Here is a 24,929-nt window from a genome sequence, read left to right as displayed (position 1 = left end):
TTTCGCTGGCTTGATCTACCCCGAAATTGGTATTAGGTGACGTGAGTGTGTGACGAACATAAGTAACACACGAGATAACATGAAATCATGACACGCATGTCATGTGCAGCATGACTTACGTGCCACGCTCATGATGCGCTGGCGGCCGTATCGCTAGCTTTATATACGCCAAGATTGGTATCTTGCGACGTGACTGTGTAACGAACATAAATAACATGAGTCAACATGAAAATCATGACACGCATGTCATGTACAGCATGACTTACGTGCCACGCTCATGGGGCGCTGGCGGCCGTTTCGCTAGCTTGATCTACCCCGAAATCGGTATTGCGCGACGTGACTGTGTGACGAACATAAATAACACGAGTTAACACGAAAATCATGACACGCATGTCATGTACAGCATGACTTACGTGTCACGCTCATGGGGCGCTGGCGCCGTTTCGCTAGCTTGATCTACCCCGAAATTGGTATTGCGCGTCATGACTTTGTGACGAACATAAAAACGCGAGTTAGCATGAAAATCATGACACGCATGTCATGTACAGCATGACTTACGTGCCACGCTCATGGGGCGCTGGCGGCCGTTTCGCTAGCTTGATCTACCCCGAAATTGGTATTGCGCGTCATGACTTTGTGACGAACATAAATAACAAGAGTTAACACGAAAATCATGACACACATGTCATGTACAGCATGACTTACGTGCCATGCTCATGGGGCGCTGGCGGCCGTTTCGCTAGCTCGATATACACCGAAATTAGTATCTTGCGACGTGACTGTGTGACGAACATAAATAACACGAGTTAACATGAAAGTCATGACACACATGTCATGTACAGCATGACATAGTGCCAGGCTCATGGTGTGCTGGCGGCCGTTTCGCTAGCTTGATCTACCCCGAAGTTGGTATTGCGCGACGTTACTGTGTGACGAACATAAATAATAGGAGTTAACATGAAAACCATGACACGCATTTTGCTAAACGACATACAAGACGATGTATGCAGCTCTTTGCTGGCTGCTTCGCATTACATCGACTCCCACAATGCGTGGGATCTGCCGGCTTTTTTTTTTATTTTTTCATTAATCTGCAACATATTAAGGCTTAGAGAAGTTAGGAACGGAAGCAGTTGAACTAGGTTACGTTGTTTGTGCTAAGACCGCCAAACTACTATGAGGTCACACCGCGTTAATTCTGGTTTTTTTTAAACGTACACCTAAATCTAAGCAGACGCATGTTATCTTACGTTTGCATTTCACGCCTGCTGAAGTTCAGCCGCCGTGTCTGGGTACCGAACCCACGTCCTCGGGCTTACCAGCGCCACATACTAACCACTAAGCTGCCAGGCCTCCGGCTCCCTTAAGGGACAATGCTACTCACTCATAGGCGTTAAAGGGGTCATGAAGCACCCCTTGGGCTGATTGAAAAAACACATCCTGCGGAAAGCTGACACGGCTATGAACTGCTCTGCCAAATATTACAGTCGTGCGCGCCGCGTAATGGCCACAAGCGGAGCGCGAAGTTGCCGTTTCCCCAGGCACCCTCTTTTCAAACAGAGGCCGGTTCTCACTCTCGTCGGTGGGCGGGGCGTCTGTCCGCTGTACGTCGCAAGAGACATAGCATGCTTATTGGCCGATAGCCGACGTAAATCGAGAGCGGCGTTCGGATCAGATGCGCTTCTTGCCGCGGGGTGCCGCCACTTGCCGGCGCCGCACTCCTCAGTACACGACAGCCGCACTCGCGCAAGCGAATCACAGCGGGAGAGCGATCGCGTTTCATGACGCGCGCTGGCGTAACTTCTTTCCCTCATGTCATCCCTCCCTGTCTAGCTTCCAGTGCGCTCGCCGGCACGAGAAAAGAGAGAAAGCGCTGGGAGCGTGCGCCAAACCCCCGTAACTTCGCTGATTCTTGACGGATTCGAGAAATTTTTGCGGCAATCGATTCGGGAGGCAGTACACTCCGATACTGAGGCCATTAGATCATTACTTGGAAAAGTGGTTCATGACCCCTTTAAAGGAATGTTTAGGCGTTAGGAGACGCTGTCAAAACATATGGCGCCACGACGACATAGCACTTGTTTTTTTTTTTTGTCTCTTATTAGGCGTTTCCTCGTTGTAAGAGTTGTTTTTGATATTGTGACAGGGTTATCGCATAATACGGGAAAAATTGTTCTGCTGAGTGTACTCATTATCTGATATGGCGTTCCGTCGGGCAAGTTAGTTGGTGTTGAGATTCCTCGTTAATCAGCGGCCATGCCAACACAAAATAAACTGCCCGCGAATATACAGAACACAAATGCATTCCAAATACTGGCCTCCCACGCCTCAAATTTCGGAGTTTGTGGCGGCCGTGGCTTCTGGTTTTGATACCGCTCACTTCTCGTTGGTAAAAAGAAACCGGGAATAATCTTCCTGCCCTTGCTTGCAATTTTTCTTTTATATTAATCACGCGCCATGATAATTATATTTACAGGCGCACGTGCAGAACTGCCAGCAAGACATTGAAGAAAGAAGAAAGGTGAGACTCTTTTTTTTTTTTTTTAATTTGACGCTCAAGCTTTAGGTAATAGCTACATCTGCGTAACTGCGAATATTCCTATTATTTGCAATAGAATGTAAATGTGATGGAGCGTACATTTATAAATATCTCACCTTAGGTGATTTTGTGGTTTTCTGTTGGAGAACGTTCATAGCCTATGGTCAGCGAAACCGAATGAATCAGACAGGCCAAGGAAAGCATAGGGGACGTGAATTGTTGCCTTTAACTTTAGTACAGTAATTGTGACGCAAACTGAAATCAATTGATGTTTGCGGGTTCGGATCCCACGGAAGGAAAGGGTGATGTTTCGATCACTTGAACTGATTTCAAGTTACGCCATCAATACAACACAGTTAAAGACAACAATTAGAGTTCCCGGCACTTTCCTTGGGCAGATTGTCTCTTGGATTCATTCGGTTGTGTCTGACAAAGAAACGAGCCCGTTGAACACTTCCCCTGCCTTTGTACTTTCATTGCGGGTTTCGTTCCGGCAGACTCGATGTCTTAGGTAGCATGCGGGGGTTTATTGGTCAGCTGCCAGCCCGTGCAAGAGCACGTGCCCTATGACGCCTAAAAGGGTGTACCACACTTCCCGCCTTTGCTACAAGTGGCACTGGCTAAGACTCCCAGAGATAGAACGCACATGAATACCCAACAATGTGCGCGAGGGAGTGCCCTCCGTTGTAGCTCAATTGGTAGAGCATCGGATGCGTAGTACGAAGTCTGTGGGTTCGAATCCCGAAAACTGAAAGGGTACTTTTTCCTCCATTTCAATTCGTTTCAATTTAGGTCAAAATCATTAGACTGTAGTTAAAAACAATAGGGGTGTGCGAATAGTGAAATTTCAGCTCGAATCAAATTCGAATCGAATAGTGCCGAATAGTGGCCAGAAATATCGAATATCGAATCGAATATCTAATAGTGTAATTACACGAAATGTGCACCTCAAGTTACGGCAAGACAACGAACAAATCAGGGACGCTACGGCGTGCCGACAGTTTTATTACGCACATGTTCAAGAGTGGCTTTTGTTTCAGTTTTTATGGGCGCGCAAGCATGTTGATAGAAGAGCCGCCATTCCAGTCAGCAGCGCCACTCCTAACCTCCTCACAGAGGGGGGTACGGTGGCTAGTTTTATTTCCCCATGGTCGCGCAATACAGCTCATCTGACAATGGTAATGTTGTGCTTCATTGCTACGAGTGCTCCGGGCCCAAAAATCTTCGGGCGCCCGTTCACAGCAGCGTTTTACCCGCGTCTCGAAACGATGGAACTTTCTGAACAAGTGTTTCGGTGCGGCAGTGGCGACTGCCCAGAGCGAACAAATTTTTACATGCAAAGCCAATGACCGAGGGTTTCGCAGGCCAACGTCAGGACGTTTTACGGCGCTTGCGGCATACGCGACCGAACTACGCAAGAAGACCGAGCCTTCGTTTCGCGAACGAAGTTGTGAAGGGCTTTACAGTTTTCTCATGTGTTTTTCTACGTGCGGAAATGTCATAATCTCCTTTAAGATCAGCATGCGCTCGCTTTTGAACAAGGATGTCAGTGAAAGTTTTAACGAAAGGCCTACTATAACGACGTTAGCGTGAGTTTTTGCCACCCCACCCTAACCAAGTTGCACTGTGGGCCTTTGTCACGTTTTAGATATTCGTAGTGTCGAATTATTCGAAACTTCGAATACTAGCTATTCGAAAGTCGAATCGAATTATTCGATTAGGTACTATTCGATTCGAATTCGAAACTCGAATATTCGCACACCCCTAAAAAACCACAAATAATATGTCCTATGCTATTACGGTCTGTTGGGTTCATTTAGTTGCATAACCAAGTAACAAGCCTCTCGCAAAATTCACCACGACGTTATTTAATAATAATAGCTGCTGGGGCTTTATATCCCAAAACCACGATATGATTATGAGGGAAACCGCAGTTGACGGCTCCGGAAATTTTGACCATCTGGTGTTCTTTAACGCGCACCAAAATCTCAGTACACGGGCCTCTAGCATTACGTTTCCATCTAGATTCGGCCACTGCTGCCGAGATTGCATCCCGCGACCTTCGGGTCAGCAGTCGAGCACCACCAGTAGACCACCGTGGATCGTCTTCGAAGTAATTTAGTAAACCTCGGTTATTTTCGGATTTCACGAAGTATTTTAAAATATGTAGCATTAAGCAAATATCTGAAAAAGTCTCGCTCAAAGTACTTTGTTTTTTACTTGCTTTTATCTACCGAGATGCATTACCATCATACCTGTACACGTTACAGCAGATAAGTAACCGATTAGAATTACTTCCTTGAAAATGTTATTGATTACAGTGATCAGGTACAGCTCCGGAATGGTAACTGAGCAATTACGGTAATGTAATCGATTACTGTTGCGTCACTTTCTTTCAAAATCTTATTGCCGTAGCACAGTAACACAAGTTTACTCAAGCTACGACGAACTACTGTGCCTTGCATTGTAAAGAGATGGCAGGAGGCTTGCGTGAAGGCTGGGACGCTTACTGTGGGTTTTGTGATATAGTGTTACACGTTAACTTTCAAAAGGAGTTGTTTTTCAATGTTGTCGTTGCTGATTCTTCCTCTTTTCCTCATTAAGAGGTCAGCTGCTACACAGAACACTCTCTCAATGCATGCGCGACAGGGAAGGGCGGTATTATATCGCAGGAAAAACTTGCATTCTAGCTCCTAGTTGTGCAGTGCTTCGATGCTAGTGTCCATGTCATCTATGAAGCATTTCTCTTCGCTCTTGCTGGCGCTCGAGTAAGGTGTTGAAGGAACGGCCAAGGAAAAGGTGAAAAAAGAGGCTCCGTAGGGACCCCAGTCTGTCTGACAGGACGGGGGGACCCTACAGAGAGGTAGCCTCTTTTTCTGGAAGAGAAATGCTGTAAAAGACTGGTTGCAACGTGATTTTGGAAAAAACAGTATTTGATTACTGGTACTCTGTTACAAGAAAATGTAGTTGAATTAACCATAACGTTAGAGTTTAGGAAAGGTAATTATGCAACAAAATCACAAGAAAATTTGGTGGTTTAATGCCATTTTTTTCACGCCTTGTTTCTTGGACTTGCGTTGCCTAGTGACCATTCTGCGCAGTATGAACAAACTAGCCCAACAACATGTCTTCACGAATTTATTTTGCTCCTTTTCATTATTTCCATAGGAGTCCAAGAAAAACGAAGCGGCCAAGACAATCCGTGACCAGCCACAACCAAGGAGTTACCCCGACGCTCAGGCGGCATACCAGGGGGCAAGTCGTAACTCATTACACGCGAGTGGTGGAAGCTACGATTCTGAAAATGTCTCGTGTTGCGATGCCTTGACAGAGCAATGTATGGAGCTAGGACGCGTGTTCTACGAAGCTTGCTGCTGCTGCTTCGCCGTTCCCCAGCGCGAAGATTACCATTAGCTTCCACGCATAGGCGTGCGCAGAAAAAGAGAAAGAGAGAAAGAAGGAAGAAAGGTCAGGCAGGTTAACCAGATGTGCGTCCCGGTTTGCTGCCCTGCACTGGGGGAAGGGATAAAAGGGCAAAAAAAGCGACAGAAGAAAGGGATGGACAGAATCAGGACTGCCCATTGACCGTAGCAGTTGCGAAGCGGTTGGGTGACATCTTCCAATGCCGGAGGTACCGGGTCCGATCCCGTGTGCCGGCCCAAAAGCCACCGGTTTAATTAAACTGGTAGAAGCGGGCTTCGGGGTCGTATTACGGTGATTCTAAAATTTAATCGCTTGGGGGGCTCCCAGACTGCTGGCATGGGACCACTAATTTCTTGTAAGGGGGGGGGGGGAGTTTTACTGCAGCGTCCCCCACCCTTAAGTTTGCTCAAGTCTGAAAGGAAAACTTCGCAATGGATCGAAAAGAAGATGCGATGACGTGCTTTTCATAACGGCCTACCCTTGGTCCCCGGATTTCTAAAGGTAAAAGTGGGAAGTGAACAGTTCTTAGAACGCAACATAAGGGGTTCGCCATTATCGTCAAAAATTTGAATGGCCATAATCGTGGACTTTAAACAATGACGGTGCAGGTCCCATAGAGTGAAGATATGCTGCAGACTTGGCGCCCTCCTTCGATTATTAGCCTCCTCCCTCCCCCCTGCTTTCGTGCGCACGCCTATGCTCCCTCGGGAATTTCGCGAAGGCTCTTCCCTTAATTTTAGTGAAATTTAAATCATTTTCGTATCAGTAATAGTGGCCGTAACCATCATGAGTTGCGCGCGTGCTTGTGATTTGGTAAGTGGGCTCTGTAAATTTGCAAATTTGTTTTGCAATCAGCATTACTTGCAAGGATCAGGTCCCGGTGTAATAATAACGGCGTGTCATTCAATCTCTTCATTTATTTTCTGAGTCAGACCCCAGGCAGGGGGACTTGGGATCCTGTGCTGGAATTTGAATCAACCTTTAAATTATATCACTATTTTCGCACGCAGGACTAACTCAGTCCTGCCCTTTGCGTTGAAGAAGCAATCACTGTAATTGAATAAACTGTGTTTCTTCCAAATAATTTCCATTTTCGATAGTGTTTGTATACGCGCCCGAACGTATGTGAAATTTTGGGTAAGCACTGGAGCCGTAACAAAGTTATGCCTCATTTCTCGCTATTGTTGTTTCAGTTGTAACCCTGCACGAGTGCAGTTTCTTAATATTAAATGTCTTGTGCATTTTCAATGCGAATGCTGTGATTTAAACATTTACCAATATTGACCGCACAAATAGAGCAGTAGGTTGGGTATCCTTCATGGCTGACTGCACATAGTGCAATATATCTCCTTAGATCGAACTGTATTTTGTTTACACGTGACAGTCATTGACGGTGAAGGTAAAACTTATGTTTGATGAGTAATCTGTCGCACGCTAAAAAAAAAAGCGACCCTGCATCGACATATATATATATTTTTTTTTCAGACGCGCATGTGTATCCTGACGTTAAAAGTGACTGCACAGACAAACAAGACGTCTCGCGAAGAACAGGCATGACACACACAAGCGCTGACTGAGAATTGCTTTATTCCTTCATAAGTCAATGTAGCTCGAGGCAATCCAACCACATATGCGTAAACAAAAGCTCATACCAAAAAGTGAAACAAGAATGACCGCTGGTGTGTTATATATGTGAGCCATGAAATCATATTCAGACGAGTGCAGGGGCATCGGAGTATCACTGATACATGGTTGAGCCGTTTTCATTATGTCGTAAGCTTCTAACGCCAGCCGCACATGCTCATTCTCGGTTCTGGCTAGTATCGATGTCCATTCAAGTCGCGCCTCTCTGAAGAATTATTATGAGCAACAAGATGTATTCCTTTGTCAACCTTCTTGCTTACTATTTGCACATGTTGAAATACGTGCGTGTTATGCGATGCTTCACTTAGAGAAGGTTCACCGCCATTTTGTTTCCGCTTCTGAATTCCGCAATCGGTTCAATAGCAGTCCAATTTCGGCTTGTGGGCATAGCGTGATGCTTCATTACATTAGTTTTTGGGGAGGTAGGAGTGCTTGATGGCGCTTTTGTGTTAGCACTTGCGAAATGGGAACCGACAAACAAGCCAAGCAAAGTAGAGGAAATGTTATTTGTACTAATCACGATATAAATGTGAAGAAATTGAAGTGGACAAAAAGGGAACTCCCCGCTGGCAGGGACTGAACCTGCAACTTTCGAATAACGCGTCCGATGCTCTACAAATTGAGCTATGGTGCCAGTCGTTCTCTCCTTCACTTTATCGGGTACACCTGTGCATTTAAACCTGGGAGTGTTAGTCAGCGCCACTCGTAGTCATTTCGGCGAGTGTGGAACACTTTTTTTTTTTTGCCCGATGGCGTCACGTAGCACGTTATCTATTTACGAGCTGGCTGCTCGCCAATAAGCTTTTGCATACTGCATGAAGGCATGAAGTCTGCCATAACGAGACCCTCGCAATCAATAAAAGAAAAAAAAGCTACGAATGAAAGAAAGACAAACTGCGGGCGGCAAGTTGTGTTTTCTCGCACTTTAATTTCTTCAGATTTATACCATAATTACTGCAAATAACGCCTCTTCTTGTCTGTTGGGTCTCATTAAGATTGTATCTAGCAAAGAAAAACGAGCCCTTAAATTCTCCTTCTTTTGTTAATTGTGAAAGGTATGACTCGTTCTGGTGATCTTCCTCAATAACCAAACACATCATTTCTTCTGTAGCTATGTGCCGCCGGGCATCTCGAATAATTTTATCTTGTGTAATAACGTCCCAACCGATCCTAAATTAAGTTAGAAAACTTAAGCCCTGGCGCGAAGCTGTCACTTCTTTTCTTGATTTTTTTTTGTCGCTTTCTTCCTTTATGCGAATTCACTAACGGCTCCTCTGGCTGAATTACGTTCTCAAAGGGCGCATTGTCAGCGATACCTGTCAATAATTTTAGCCAGCAATTGTAAAACGAAATTCCGTTCTCTGTTTTCACCCTTTAGAGTCCCTTGGGAAGCCAGAGCTCAAATACCGCGGCGTCACCTTACAGTGAGCCTCGTCAAGATCTCGGAATGCTCAAATCAACGAAGATATTTGACCTTGCTTTGTCCCTAGCAGTGCTGTGGCTGCTCTTTTTACTTTATGTTGTGTGCTGCGTGTACTGGAAGACGATGGACTTGCTTCGTACACTCTTCTTCAAGTGGCTATGAAAACGTTTATCTGTGACCCTGTTCGTTAATAACGACTAGTTGGCAGCATGCATGCTCGGTAAACAACTGTATAGAGAGTTTTAGTGCCGGCGCCTCAAAGCGGCCTACGTACGCAAGCCGTTTCCCTAGTGCGGGGCTCTAGGTACAAAGGAATGCAAGAGCGTGGATAGGCAAGTGGCTTGGGGTCCCCAGCACAATATCTCTCGAATGTAAGTAAAGTTCTAACGTAACCACCAACCGGGCTGAATACTCACAATTTGAAATTATACACTGAAAACTGTTAGCAATCATACGCTAATTAGTAGCACACTTCAATTTTCTGTCATTGAGACTGACAGTTATAGACCAGCCTTACGAGCAGGGTGTTTAACTCCAATCTGTCAGTATCCGGTAGCTTTTGCATTATCTTCTTCAAGTGTTGCGTTTACATTTAGTTCTTCTATAATGCAAACGTACCAAACTAACTTACCAAACTATCACTTTTCCCCTCTCACTCGGACCGTAGATAAACTTCACGTTATTATTTCGAGAATAAACTTCGGGAGAGGTTTGCTGTGCTCATCCTAAATTTTCTGGAGAAGCGTAGTTGCTTTAAGATGCAAATGAGAACCTTATTTCCATCCTCTTGTTGCAGTAACTCTAAAATTGTATGATCACACCTGCGGTTTCCAAAAATGAATGTTGGGGAAAGTGCAGTTGCTAAAAAAACATGTCCAGCTTGAAGGTCCAGCCAGCCTTACTTCTGAAGTGGCTCTGTGTGGTTCAGGTTACGGTTGTTGTAGAACCGCATGAAAATGTGTTCATTCGACAAGCACATCGTATGCGTTAATGAGATAATGCGCTAATGAGCCTCAGGGTGCTCAGTTTTGCGTTAGCTACAGAAAATGGTACTACATTGATGGAAGCGAGTACTCGGAATATCTCCTTCAGTCACAAATTTTGATGGTGTTCTTATGACTACAATATTCGTGTACTTTATTTTAAACACGCTCAAAACATTGCGAAAATATATTTCACGGATAGCATCAGTATTTAGGTCACATCGGGACAGTGTTGCTTGTAATTAAGAAAATAATTAATTGCTAATGCTGATCTCTTACAGAAACCTTGCATTAAATCGTGAACTGAAGAGAAATATCTTTATACCTTGTTGTTCTGGTTAACGATGCCTTAGGGGGCTCCCGATGGCAAGCAGTAACATTGATTAACAATGGTGATAAAGGGCTACACGTCAAACATCTCGTAAAATATGACTTTGATTGAGTTGTTATGTCTGCAGTATTCATATATTTTCCTTGAAGGAATTCTTCCCGGACTGAAGTGTATCACTTTGTTCGTAATAGTAGACATGTATTCTTACCTTCAACTTTACGTGGTCGAAATTCTTTAGTATTGCCACACATGGGAAATGTTTAAGCGTTGCGTTAGAATACGCTCAGTGTGATACTCTGGGCGTATATTAAAGTGGGTCAGCTGCATCCATCACGAGGGTGCATGACATAGTCTGGTCTGTCTGTTCAAGTTCCTAGATCAGTATGCAGTTTTTTCGCGAATTTAGTGCGAGCGCTACAAGAACTTATTTTATATTTAGTCTTTTGTAAACCGGAAAGAGCGCGTCCCATGTAGGCTTGACACATGTGAATAATGCTTATAAATGCGTATATTGCAGTCACAGTAACGGCGGTAAAACTATTGTACATGTTAAGTCGAAATAAAGCATTTCCTGTGGCTAGATGTATTGCGCAAGTTTTTTTGTTCGGTACGCACAAGAGGATACTCAACAAAAATGTTATCGAAAATCGATTCTCCCCAATAGAGAAGTCCTTAACGAGCTCTCATATTAGTGAAATGCTTAAATTCCAACCCCCCCCCCCCCCCCCACGCCGGAATTCCCTCCGAAATAAAAGCAATACAAGCATGCAGCCTTGTTTCTAGGGCCATTTACTCGCATGGTTTAACTGTCTGCAAACATCGAATCTGCCATCGTTGATATCATTCTGAAGTAATGACATCAATGTAGACCTACTGCCGTTTTTTTGGCCACAAGACTATAGGCACGGCCGCTACTTAAAAAAACAGTGCTATAGGTGTAGCAATGTTGGTTTAGGGCGCCCAAGAAAAATGTTTTAATCATTTTTATTGGCGGCAGGGGTCGCAAAAGCTAATACAGCAAGTGAACAGCGATGTCATATTGCACACACTTGCACTATGCCTGACTGGTTTTTACACACAAACATAACCGTAATTATCCTTGATATCATGTTGCTGCTTTGCGCTTCTTCCTAAAATTTTGATGATTTCAGAAATAGTTACATGAAGAAAATTAGGGCGGCTGCGCACTAGTGGGGCGAAGACTGAGGAAAGCGCGGAGCTGGTGGCGCTCCCCCTCCTCCCTTCTCTCCTCCTCATTCATTTCCCTTCCCTACCCCTTGCTATACTTACTACGCGAGACTGTTACTCTTTCCTTCTCTCTCTCTTTCTGTTTCATTCTATCTCTTTATTTGTCCCTCTTTCACTATGTTTCTGTCTTTCTTTCTCTCTTTCCTTCTCTTTCTTTCTCTTTCTCTTCATCTCTTTCTCGTTCTCTCCCTCATAGCAACGTCATCATATGGGTCTTCAACTAGTGAGCTGGGCGCACATGTTCGGGGAGTGAAGCAGAAGATAAGGAAGAGGACGAAGAGAGGGCACGCCGGCCGAGTTATTGCTCTCTTCCTCCTCTTCTTCATCTTATGCTTCACTCTGCGAACACGTGCGCCCGGCGCACGCTCTCCCGCGGCGCCGATTAGTCTGGCGTGGGATTTTCGCTAACGCTACGCGGCTCAACGAAAACATGTCCGCTGTTAAAAACTAATTGTAAATTGTCACGTCGCCCTCCTCCTTTAAAGGGACACTAAAGAGCGAAACGATTTTTCTCGCATTAGTGAAGTAGTCTTCCACGATACCAAAAGCACCACGCTTACCGCGAGAAGACGCTTAATAAGCGAGAAAACGCGCAAAAAGAAAATACAGGTGGCGACGCCGCCTTGGAATTCCCGCACCATTTGCCGTGACGTCACGTATTTTTGACGGCCCCTGCTTGGGCCTACGTAGTTCCTAATCGGTTAGATCGAAGTACATTGTCCTCTGAGAGGGCTAGAGACTTGACATAACGAGTTTGTGGAAATTTCGTCGAGCCTGTGGCGCCAAAATACGTTAACTGCTATTTGAAGTCTTTTACGTCACGAATTACAAAGTTCGGCGCGAAATTTAAAAATGAAACTTTGAACTTGGTTTTCTCCTCTAATAATAAAGCTATGGTGGTGAAATAAACTACACAAGAGTTCTCCGAGCACACCTTATCAATCTAAACCAAGTCATTGTTTCTCTTTAGTGTCCCTTTAATGGTGTACACCCGTCGGCAAAATAAGTCGGGACGTGCGAGCGACGACCGCAATCAGATAAAACTGCATCGCCGCGCCGTCTGACGCGGAGAGTGCGCATACGCGTCCTTTCAATTTCGCAGCCTTCACTTTTGCTCGCTTGCAGCGGACCAGGTGATTACATGTAGCGTTTTGCGCTAGGCGTCGCTTTCTTTCTTCAATCGGTGACGCGCTCAGTTAGACGGGGGCATAGTGGCGGTGAAGCGTACGCGGCTCGCTTCACAGAAAACGCAGAGCAGCCGAACCTTTCGTTTAACGCACTGGTGTTAAAATCTCCTTTGACAGAAATTCCGGTGTCGGTGTCTACGTAAGCGTCGTTGGTAATGCGCGAAAAATGAGCGCGTTCTGCGTGGCGAAAATGTGTTCAATGTTACGCGCACAGGCTTACTTTTCCTCACGGCACGTTGTGGCTTATTATGGAGAAGGCGATGCCAACCAAGCCCGATCCGGTTATCGCGCTCTACTCTCGGAGGCGAAGCTCAAGCGTCCTTCTCGTTTTATCGTGGTTCGAAGATCTCACACTTAGAGTACAGAGAAGCAGCGAACTTCTACTTATTGATGAACACGCTATGTTCTTTTCAGCTGTTACGCAGCTTTTTTGAGTTCCTCACTGCTGCCACGTGTTTTTGTAACTTTCTGCAGTCGCGCGGAACGCGTTGTGATTTACATGCTCTCTATAAGGGTATCTCAAGCTCAAATAGTTCGGAAGATATGCATCGTTTGGTATCCTGTCCGAAAACTTGCCGATCAGTGTCTGAGTGTGACCACGGGATGCCGCGGTTTCACTGTTTTTTAATGACAACTCAATACGGCGTAGGTGATAGGCTTCGCCGTTGCTATTTTTTGCTTCCCCTCAGTTGCTTTCCTTTTTTGTTCTTTCAAGGCCAACCCATTACCTCGCCGATTACAGCGAGCGTTTTATCTTTTTTTTTTCTAGTCCATTCGCCTATTTTGTTGCATGTGCAAGCTGATCTGCCTGCCTCTTGTTATGTTAATAAACTGAAGCATTCTTTCGGCTCAACGCCTTTTCGTTTTCGGTGCCCTCGTTAGTGTTTCAGTATCACATGGTACGCTTCAACTAAAACGAACGTGCAGAGAAGTAATGATGTGTGTGCCGCCCCGATTTGCGACTTAGAATAGATATGCTATCTCTTTAATAAGGGCATAGCGAGTCGCGTAAACTTCACCGTCACCATGCCGCCGTCGAATTAAGCGCGTCACGGATAGAAGAAAGAAAGCGGTGCGTAGCGCAAAACGCTACATGTAATCGGTGGTCCGCTGCAAGCGAGTAAAAAGATATGGCTGCGAGATTGAAGGGACACGTACACGCACTTTTCACGTCAGATGGCGCGGCGATGCAGTTTTATCTGATTGCGGTCGTCGCTCGCGCGTCCCGACCTATTTTGCCGACGAGTTACCTTGGCACAATTATTAAGGCTACTTACTTGGTTCAAAATGGGGACTCTTTAGTTGGGTACTTGAACGCATTGTTGTGGAATGGTTCCCATAGTGTACCTCCTTTCATGACTAATGTCTTAAGGCAAAAAAAGCCCCTGTAGTTCAGGTAGAACCAGGGCTGCTAATATGAATGCAGGCAAATTCCGCCATATTGTCAAATTTATTGATTATAGCATTTCCAGCCAATTAGAGATGTAGAGACTTGACATAACGAGTTTGTGGAAATTGTGGATGACCCTGGGCCAATCAAGATTAACAAGATAGCTAGTTCGACAACGTGGCGTAGTTCCGCAGTATACAGCATGTGATTGTGATATGATTGTGATTCACTGAAAACAATATTGTTAATATAACCGAAATTGTCCAATAATAAACCAACAGTAATCAACGTGAGCTATCACATATATTTAGCCGATAGTAAGGCACGTTTATTTCAGACAATAACAAATAACAAAATGCGCATGTGTCCTCTCTGGGAGGCTCACAAAAGGGCAGCGAATCCCCGACTGAGTGCGACACCCCTTTCTAATACCACATTTCTCACATCGAAAGAGGAGGTTACATGTGATTGGATATACAAGGTATAAATATATGTATACAAGACGACTGTACAAATGTTTGACATACAAGTGTTCACTCCGATATGACATTTGTAGATACTCATAGCAAATATTTAAGCGTAGTACCGATTTACAATCCGCGAAAAGGTTCATCAAAGGCATACAAACTGTTTTCTTGAAGTGAAAAATATGCCATCGCACAGAAAACAAGGCCGTGTAGAAGGACGAAAACACCCCTGAAAAGGTATACAAGCGCCTTTCTTATGGTGTAACATATTCTCTCGTACAGAAAACAGGATCGTATAAATACACAAAAATACTCCTCAAATGGTAGTAAATACTTTCTTAAGATGTAAAATGAGCACTCGTAGAGAAAACAGAGCTCGGAGGACATGTAAACTCGCGCAATTACGTAATCATCTATACACAGTGCATAATGGTTAATAAAAAACCAACACTGCGTGTTGACGGCTTTCTCTTCCCAGAGCAATATTACCATCCCCGCGGAAGCGAGAGGAACTGCATCTGGCAAGTCCCCACATGCTGTACGACGAGAACCGGAACTGACTTCCGGTTGTTATACGGACAGGGAAACCTGGCAACCCTATGCTACTTCCGGAAACTGGTACGCAGCGTGCGTTGTCATTGAAGAACAGTTTAGAGGCACCGAAGCAGACGAGGAGGCGAGGTGCGCCCATTTCGTGCCCAAATTGGAGCACCTGAAGCTTGACCACATCGTTCGCGATCTCCTGGATGATCCTTACGAACCGCAACCCTTCGATTGCCTGATAACTGCCCTGATCGCCCGGTGTTGCCTTCCTCAGAAGATATGGCCACAGGGTTTGCAGGTGACTTGGGACCATATCCTGATGTACGTCCCTTCGTTCCTGCAAGGGCGTCTAACAGATGGCGCCAGAAGTTACCTGCGAAAGCACGCGGTTTATCTGGACTATGACGGACCTCGAGGGATCGAGGAAGTTGGCGTAGAAGCTGCCGAAGCTGTAATACCCGGCGACCCACCACCAGTTACGTTCACAGATACCCGCGATCACAGAAGCGGAAGCCCGAAGTGTGAAGGAAAAGGACATCCTTGGTGCCACGGAAGCGAAAAGCCGTGACGTAAACACGATTCTGGCTCGCATGCAGGTAAGACTTAAACGAAAATTGAAACGTGCTCATAGTACCAAAGGCAATATTTACGACGTGAGTGGTGCACCTAATCTTCACTGTTTGTATTATCACTCGGTTTGAACATTGCTTGCTTGTTCGCAGTTGCATTTAGAGGCCATATTTTGAGGCATAAAAAAGCACGTTTTAGGCGCCAGAAGGAGGCAGGCAAAACAGCGCTTTAGGCTTCCAATATCATAATTAGAGGCACATTAAATTTGTACGAAAATCTAAACAATATCAAAGGAAGACATGCGCGACATTTATTTACGACAGGAAAACAAGAAATGTATTAGTTTCAGGTGGCACACAGGCACCAGCAGTTGAACGTAGACGAGTGGAATTGTCCTTTGTCACGCACGCTTTGCACAGTACGGAATTTCCGCTTATTCTTTATCATGGGGAGTCAAGTGTCCACTGTCGAATCAACACACACACCTCTGTACCTTTATTTTCGGCATGACTGAGAGGGTAGAGCAGGAGCAGACATCTAGATCGCTGAAAGACCAGAAGGTGGGGGCTCTTTCTATTGGCCGGGCTGAATCGCGTAGAACCAGTTTCTGTTTGACATTTTGACCGCACAAAAAAAGACGATGACAGAGGGAGGTGCGACGACACGGGCGGTAAACTTTCAACTGATTTTATTCACTGAAAGACGTAGCAATATACAGCCATTTATGACATGCGCAGACACAGTTACGTGTCTACAGTAACAGTAAGCACCAACTAGGCCAAACGCAAGTTCTCCTGAACCAGTTTCTGTCCACGTGGTGAACACCTTAACCCATTCCCTACCGAGTTTTTTTTTGTACCAAAAACAATACAAAAATCTAGATTTTTTTCTTAGCCGATTTTATTTTACGTTTCTAGAAACAAATATTAAGCTGTTTCAAGGCGCTTTATTCGCAAGATACAAGCAAATATTTTTTATTTGAAAATAGGCAGAGGATTGGCTTCACTGCACTGCACCACGCAAAGGGCTTTAACCTCTCCTGTCTTCGGTGCAGAAAGTGTCTCTGAAATTAAAAAAAAAAAAATAAGTGCACATACTAGGGAGCCCGTGAAGAAAAGCTTTGGACTCGTCGGTGGGGGTTTGTTTACACCTATAAGCGTCTACTGCCGAAACGTTTGGACGAGGTCTTTGTCCGAATCCGATGATTTAGAAAAAAATATGCTGCTCTGTGCATACGCTGATTCACTCGCAGGAGAACTGAAATTATTAATTCCACAATACCTCAGTGAACAAGCGTTTTCTTCTTTTTTCTGAAAAAAGCTGCTGCTGGCACGAGCAGCTCTGAGGAGGACGCCATTTTCAAATTTCGGTTACGAGAATCCAGTACTTTCTCGAGCAAAATGCATGGCTTGAGCGCGTTTTCAAATCTTTCTTTTTTTTTACTGCACCAGCTGTTCAAGCCAAACAGAACAGAAGTGGACGGAAACAGAAATGAATCAAGGTAGCTTAATTTCTCTGCCCGCAAACGCTTCTTTTAGTGGGGACGAGCTCAGCTCGTCTTCGGTAGGCAAAGGGTTAAAAAGTAAACTATAAACTAAAGAAAAGCTGGCTTCTTTTGCTCTTCCCTCTCCCCTGATGGCTCTCTGCAATTTCGTATTATTTGCCAACCGCTCGCGCCATGTCAGCGAGGCGGCGTATGCTCGCCGGTGCGTCCCATTTCACTGTGTGCTGCTAGCGGTTGTTTCCGGGAGTTGGTTGAACTAGAGGACTTGGTTGAATCCCACAGAGTTCCGAACAGTCAATGTTGAGTGGTAAAATGAATAATGGGCTCAATATGCACCCGGAAGGGCAACTTGAGGCTAAATAGTGTTCATATATGCGCCAATTTTGAAAATAGGCATTTATAGGGACTTATATGCATATAAGCAGGAACGCCAAAAAAAAAAAGCATGATTGACGGGTGTTTCAGCTCCACTAACGTGAGACCTGTGGAGGGCGAAACATGCAGTGTGCGCCGGTGCTTCCCACAGCAAGATCACTCCAAAATGGGCAATGAGAGAGAAGAAAGATGAGACACAGAGACCCGCAGTCCGCTTTTAGTTAACGTGCACGCTGCGAATCTTTATTGTTCAACTACGCACAATGGAAATCTCCAACCGGCACTACATTACAGGTCAAGATCCAATGCCTATATATAGGGGTGGCCGGTTAATGGCGTGAGCAGTGGGTTTTCTCAATCAAGAAACTCGCTAGCAGACGCTGACTGCGTCGGCGCTGTCTCTCGCGGGTGAGGGCGCGTTCTCGCTCTTTGCGAGCTGGTAGTTCAGCGTTCATTGCAGAAAGAGCGTTTCCATAGTCAACGCGCGCCGTTCGCTCTATCTCGCCACACGGCGAGCGCTGAGGCGGTGGCGCCCTCTCTTACGCTCAAGCAAATGGACAGGACACGACGATGCAGTCAAGCAAATGGTCACGTCGATGCACGCGGCGACAACAGACGACGATGCACCGCCGACAAGGCGAGGCCGTAAATTGCTTCACCCCTAATAAGCATTTATAGGCCCTATAAAAACACTATAAAAGCCCCTCCTTAGCCTCTAATTTATGTTCATATATTAAATGGCGCGATAGGAGCGTGAGGAACAAAATAGACATTTGCCTAAAATTCGGTCTTTAGTTATATTGCAGAAGTCATGGGGTAGTGTCGTGAACAATTTTTCTTAGCATTAGTGAATCCCATTCAAACTGTTGCCGCGAACCATAACGTAAAAAAAAGAAACCCTACGACGCTGTCTTGTTTTTAAGACAATCATGTGCGTCATTAGTGGTATCTATAGTGCAGTGAGACATTACTTGGAATGCGGCGATATAATTGGAAAGAAAACATGAGCTAAAACCATGGTAAAGTACAAGAATGTAGTGCCATAATTATTTAATTTCTGCGATACTTCTGCATTCAACCACGTTGGCAACACCTTCTGGGGTTTATTAAATTTGCTGTTAGAGCTAATGACCTCCAGAAAGTGTTGCTATCGTAGATCGCTTCACAAATTTATGTAGGGGTTTACGAGCTGTCAGCCCAGCGTGGTGTATCGTGCAGTCCTCTGGGCATAATGCTGCCGAACAGTAGCTCGTGTATTCTGATTTCACTCATTGTCTACGAACACATACCGAAGCGTCTTAAAATAAACCCACTTTTTTGGTTGGAGCCTTTTAAAAGCCCTAATTAACCCAACTAGACGAACAATTCAGTCAACAGGTTTAGCTATACGAATACATAGTTTACGGTCGGCAGTATCACGTTGTACAAAATCGATGTGCCAATATGGCAATGCCACGTGGCGAATATGTTGGACAAACGTGTCGTGTAGTGCTTTGGTTTCCAGAAAGTGACGCGTCGTTCAAACTATGCAACAAAGAAAGTCGGTGCTGATGAATTCAGTGGCCTTTCGTTGGATCTTTTCGGAAGTGGTCCGGGTCATTCCGTTATTTAAAGGTGCCATATTGTGATCTGTATTTTATTTTTATGCTTACTAAGAAATTTCTCCTTTTTATTTATTTCAGGGAGAAAAGACACCAGCCAGAAAAGCAGCAAAGAAAAAGTCAGTCGCTGAGCTTCTTGAAAATGTTACTTCCAGAGTAAATCACTTAACTGCACGTGAAATTTCAACACAGACGGAAAGTTTCCGAGAAGGTGAACACGTAAAATCACGTGGTCAACCACAACAAACGCTACATGCTGAGAGTGCATCCGAAAGCCGGCCTGGAGAAGCTGTGAGGTCATTGGACGGGCTCGGTAATAACGCAGATTCTTCACAAAGAGAAACCAGTGCAACATTACCCAAGGTAACTTTGTGGAGCCGATCAGAAACATCAGCACCTCAACCATCAGCACCTTCCAAATCCGATGACTTAAGTGTCGCCGAACCTTTGCCAAACACTGAGGGATTGCGTGAAGACGGGTACTTAAAATCGCACGGCGAACCGCAGAAAAACCTCCATACTGAGAGCACTTCCGAAAGCCGACCCAGAGAAGCTGCCGGGTTGTTTGATAGGCTCATTAACAATACAGCTTCTTCACAGCGGGAAAACGTTACAGCGTTTTGCAAGGAATCTTCGTGGTACCAGCCAGGACCGCCAGCATCTGAACCACTAGCACCTTCGAAACTGGGTGACATAAGTGTCACCGAACCTTCGTCAAACACGGAAAGATTGAGTGACGAAGAGTGCTTCAAATCGCAGGACCAACCACAAGAAAAGCTTCATGATGAGAGCACCTCCGAAAACCGACCCGGAAAAGCTGACAGGTTATTCTGTGGGCTGGGTAACAACGCCGCTTCTTCACTGCGAGAAAACCGTACAGAATTATTCACGACACATTCGCGGTGCCAATCAGAACCACAAGCACCTTCGAAGTTGGATGACACAAGCGTAGCCGAAGCTTTGTCAAACACGGAAGGACTGCGTGACGGCATGTGCTTCAGATCGCAGGATCAACCAGAACAAATACGGCATGTTGAGAGTACAGATGAAAGCCTACCCGGAAAAGCTGCCAGATTATTTGATGGATTCGGTGACAACACAGCTTATCCACAGCGCGAGGCCAGTACTGCATCATACAAGCTACATTCGTGGAAACAATCAGAAATATCAGCACCTGAACCACCAACAGCTTCCAAATCAGATGACTTGAGTGTCACCGAAGCTTCGTCAAACACGGAAGCATGGCGTGATGACCAACCACAACAAAACCAACGTGTTGGGAGCACATCCGAAAGGCGACCCGGAGAAGCTGCCGGGTTATTCGAAGGCTTAGGGGACAACTCAGCTCCTTCACAGCGAGAAAATAGTACACCATTATCCAAGCCAAATTTGTGGAGCCAACCAGAGCTATTGGCACGTGAACATCTAACGTCTTTCATATCGGTTGACTTAAGTGTTGCCAAAGCTATGTCAAACACGGAAGGATTGCGGGACGGCAAGTTCTTTAGATCACAGTGGCAACCACAACAACAACTAGGTGACGAGAGTACCTCGGAAAGTCAGTGCGGAAGAGCTGCTAATTCAGGCAATGGGCTCCCCAACAAAACAGCGCCTTCACAACGAGAAATTAGCACATCATTAGATAAGCCAAGTTCATGGCGCCAGTCAGAACCATTCGCGACTGAAGCTATTGAGATTCTAGGGAAGCTAAGTACTGATAGTAAACATTCCTCTGACGTCAAACAGTCTTTTCAAAAAACGTATCCGGAGGCACTGAAACAGACTGGCGTGACGCCGACTACAGCAGAAGGTTGTAAAATCGATTGGGATACAGAGCGTGGGACATGTAGCATAAGATTTGGAGGTCATGAAACCCATCAATCAGATTTGCACAGAACACCGCAAATCTGTACTAAAGAGCTGGCATGCTCTGCTGGGCCCGAAGAGGGAAAGTTCGGTCCGAACTGTACCACGCGGAAGGAGGAGCGATCACCTTCGACTCATGAAAAGAACAAAGCCTTCTTGGAAAGAAACGGCGAGGAAAATGCCAACCAGAATTACTCGCGAACAGGGAGCACAAGCGGAAAAACCATTCCGGATAGATCTGATTCGCACCACAAGCGAAGCAGACCAGAGCACCGCACGGAAACGCAGGAAAGCCGAAGCGCCAGAAGCGAAAGATCAGATGGAACGTTATTGCACCAAGAACGTGTAATTTGGAGCAGCAATTGGCACCCACAGCGCAACCACATTGGAACGGTGCAACAGTGCGCGACGGTGACAGGATTTGAACAAACCTGGCGCGCGTCACAAAACACAGCAGTTTCGCGCATTGCTACAGAACATGCGGTGCAATCCTCTTTAATACTCTGTGACACGTCAAACGCGGGCACGGAGCACACAGGCATTGTTTCCCGAATGGAGCTGCCGGACTTCGATAAGTTTTTATGTACCTCGCAACCCAGCTTTACGCGTAGTGAAGAAAGATGCTTTTCTGAATCTAAGGAGTCACAGCGAACGCACGATCCATGGTTCGAAACGCCGGCAGGAGGCACCGGAAGCACAAGTCGTGAGGATGCCCCAGCTTGGGAAGGGAGAGAGGCCGAGTCGACAAAGAGGAAAGTCCGAAGACCGAGCGAAGAAGCCACCGCTGTCGCTTCGGCACCAGGCTTTGTTCACCAACAACACTACAGTGCCGATCATTCAGCCTTTGGTGCAATGCATGAGGCAACGAGCAATCGACCCAACCATGCCGTTCCTGCACGCAGAGGATATCAGATAAACATTGCTTGTTCGCAAGAGTTTCCTTCTGGCCGCACTTTCAGGGCTTTCTCGTGCCCGCCAGACATTGCACGACAGGGTACTCCGGATCTGCAATCCCGGGAGCAATGTAAGGAACATCACGAAAGTGCCTTGAAGAATCCGGAGAGTTTGCTTGATGACGCTTCTTCAGTAATGGAGACTGAAGTTTGATAACATGAGGTTATCGCAGGAACTAAGTAAATCCAGTGCGCTTGTTTACCAGCTGAGAAGTTGTTAGGAATACTTATATTTTCGCCGAATTGAAGATATACAGTCAAACCGGCCAGCCATATCCATGTGGGAACCTTAAGAACGCTGTCAAGTGTGTAGTGGTTGTCTGTATAACAATGAAGTGAGGGTGACACGTCCAGGAAATCGAGTCGACCTGGCGACGCAAGGAATGGATTTACGAAGCCTGGTTTTCTTAGCCAAACGTGGCCTTAATGTTCTGAATAATTTTTTAGCAAGTTACGGAAATACGGTACTCAAATACGGTAAGGCTGTACGGTTGCGCTTCTCCTTTCCCGCTCGTTGTGCTTTTGCCGGTGAAGGCACCCTAACACCACAAAAGCTTGTTAAAAATTACCGTGGGGTTGTCACGCCTCATTGTTGCCTTTTAGCCTACGAATTGTTAACGAGGAACCTGTCGTTCGGAGGGCGCACTGTCCCTGGAACTGGGAGCGGGTTAAGCACGAGCCGGAAAAAAGGAGCGTTACCGCACCACCTTACCGTATTTGCTTACCGTATTTCCGTAACTTGCTAAAAGACTCTATTAACCCTGTGCATACCGTTACCTATGGATAACGGCGTTTTTAGAGCTGTGTTTAGACAGCGTGTCTCGTGCGACACCAAGAACATTATGCTACGTGTGGGAACTTGCGGTGTTCCGCGCTAGCAACACCAGATCTCACGAGATTTCGTGCACCGAGGCTAGTCCTTCAAAGTGATAGACAATGTCGCTGCCGCGATGTGCTGCCCTTATACTTTTATTATATTTTATTGTAGCAAATTGTTTTCTTGTATGAGTTTTTATATGAAGACATAAATGAATAAAACGAGACATGGATATGCATCTTTTTACACAATATACGCTCCTGTGCGTGACATTTATTTATTAACTTTTCTACAGTTTTAGTCGGGAAAACTGCCGTTTTATTAAACGCACATACCCTACGTCAACAAAAAAGAAACACCGTAAGTTTCAGACTTTGGGCTGACGATCCATATGTTGCAGGGGCTAATCAATCAAAACCGCAGAGGTCACACAATTTCACCTCATGACTGCCCTCATGACTTGAATACCTTGACGCATATCTCTCTTTCAGTATCTTGTATGTCACAACACACATTGACTTTGTGTCATCACACGCTTTCGAGTATGAAATCATCCGCTGCATTCCTTCGTAGGATAGGAATAAAGGTGAGGCCAAGGTATTTTTCTTTTCTCTTCCACCGCAACGTATGTGGATCAGTATTGGAGGCCTTGTTTGCACATCGCTTTTCTTGTTATTTTTAGCGACCATTTTTAACTGCGCCTGCTGCAAAAGCTTTCGCTATTGCCAAACAAATTTTCAGTGCCCTTTAGGATAATTACAAAATGTTAAAGGAATGCGAACAAAGATCACGTGTCATGTTTTTGACAACCGAACCTTGAAAGAAATAAAGCGCGTATATCTCTATAATAATACTATTATTATTATTATTATTATTATTATTATTATTATTATTATTATTATTATTATTATTATTATTATTATTATTATTATTATTATTATTATTATTATTATTATTGACTCTGATCTCGTTGGATCTCTATGACTCTGGATCTCGTTCTACGCTGCTGGATTATTATCATTGCCATCACTTTGCTGCCGACGAAATCGCGCTGATCTGTTATTTCTTCACAAGCTTATGCATGGTATCATATCTTGCCCTGTACTGCTCAATTGTCTTAATTTCCGAATTCCACGTAAGCTGACCAGAGAGAATATACCTTTTCATGTAACCGCCGGCCTCTGGGAATATTTGACCATTGGCAGGATACAACGTCTTTACAATGCTTACTTTTTGGAGCTCGATGTTTCTCACAGCTCCCAGTCGATGTTCTGCTCCGAGCTCTGCACTGTACTTACATAGCTTCGTACACTGTTGACATTTTTTATTATTATTTTTTTCTTTCGACCATTGGCAGGATACAACGTCTTTACAATGCTTACTTTTTGGAGCTCGATGTTTTTCAGAGCTCCCAGTCGATGTTCTGCTCCGAGCTTTGCACTGTACTTACATAGCCTCGTACACTGTTGTCTTTTTTTTCCTGCGCATAGTTGTATATGTGCAATTTTATAACATTTTTTTATCCCTTATATTTTATTATGAATGTTGGCCTTTGTTTTTTTTTTCGTGCGCCAGTACAAAGACCTTACGGTTGTTCCTGGGCACGTTAAATAAACGTTGGATTGATTATTATTAATATTATTATTATTATTATTATTATTATTATTATTATTCGTAGTATAAGTAGTAGTAGTAATAGTAATTATTGATTTGATTGCCAAGGTCAATTCTTTCATTGTACTTACTGAGTCTTGAAAGAATGTAGATAGATCAAAACTTACGTTGCATGATGCTTATAAAGAACAAAAACAGGACCTTGAGCAGGCAGCGATCAGCCATGAAGAACCTGGTTGGTTTTAAACAACACAGCTTTGAAAAAAAAATCATATATGAAAAATAAGCGTTCGCCAATTATTACTCAGTAGACTGCGATGTAAAGTGGAAACTCACCGTAAAATAAATACGGATTCTCAAAACAAAAAGAGAAACAGAGTATTTATTTTACTTCAAAATTCGCTCATTTGCCCGTAGCGACACCTACAGTTAGGTGCCGTGTCGTGCTCAG

General features: G+C 44.9%; 1 protein-coding gene across 2 annotated transcripts in view; it reads left to right on the top strand.

Moving 5' to 3' along the window:
- LOC119401575 (uncharacterized) overlaps window positions 1–23,109 on the top strand; it is a 36,089-nt gene extending 12,980 nt beyond the window's left edge. Inside the window, exons 7-8 of one of the 2 annotated variants that reach the window (XM_037668479.2) lie at window positions 2,477–2,521; window positions 5,708–6,974. In XM_037668479.2, the coding sequence (XP_037524407.2) occupies window positions 2,477–2,521; window positions 5,708–5,953 (291 nt within the window). In that variant the 3' untranslated portion in view covers window positions 5,954–6,974. Of the gene's footprint in view, window positions 1–2,476; window positions 2,522–5,707; window positions 15,775–19,309 lie in introns of those variants that run through there. The other variant, XM_049418791.1, reaches the window with a different exon arrangement.
- Window positions 23,110–24,929: the final 1,820 nt, after the last annotated feature.

This window comes from Rhipicephalus sanguineus, chromosome 8, assembly GCF_013339695.2.
Source record: "Rhipicephalus sanguineus isolate Rsan-2018 chromosome 8, BIME_Rsan_1.4, whole genome shotgun sequence".
Taxonomy (NCBI): Eukaryota; Metazoa; Arthropoda; class Arachnida; order Ixodida; family Ixodidae; genus Rhipicephalus; species Rhipicephalus sanguineus.
This window is presented reverse-complemented; position numbering and strand designations above follow the sequence as displayed.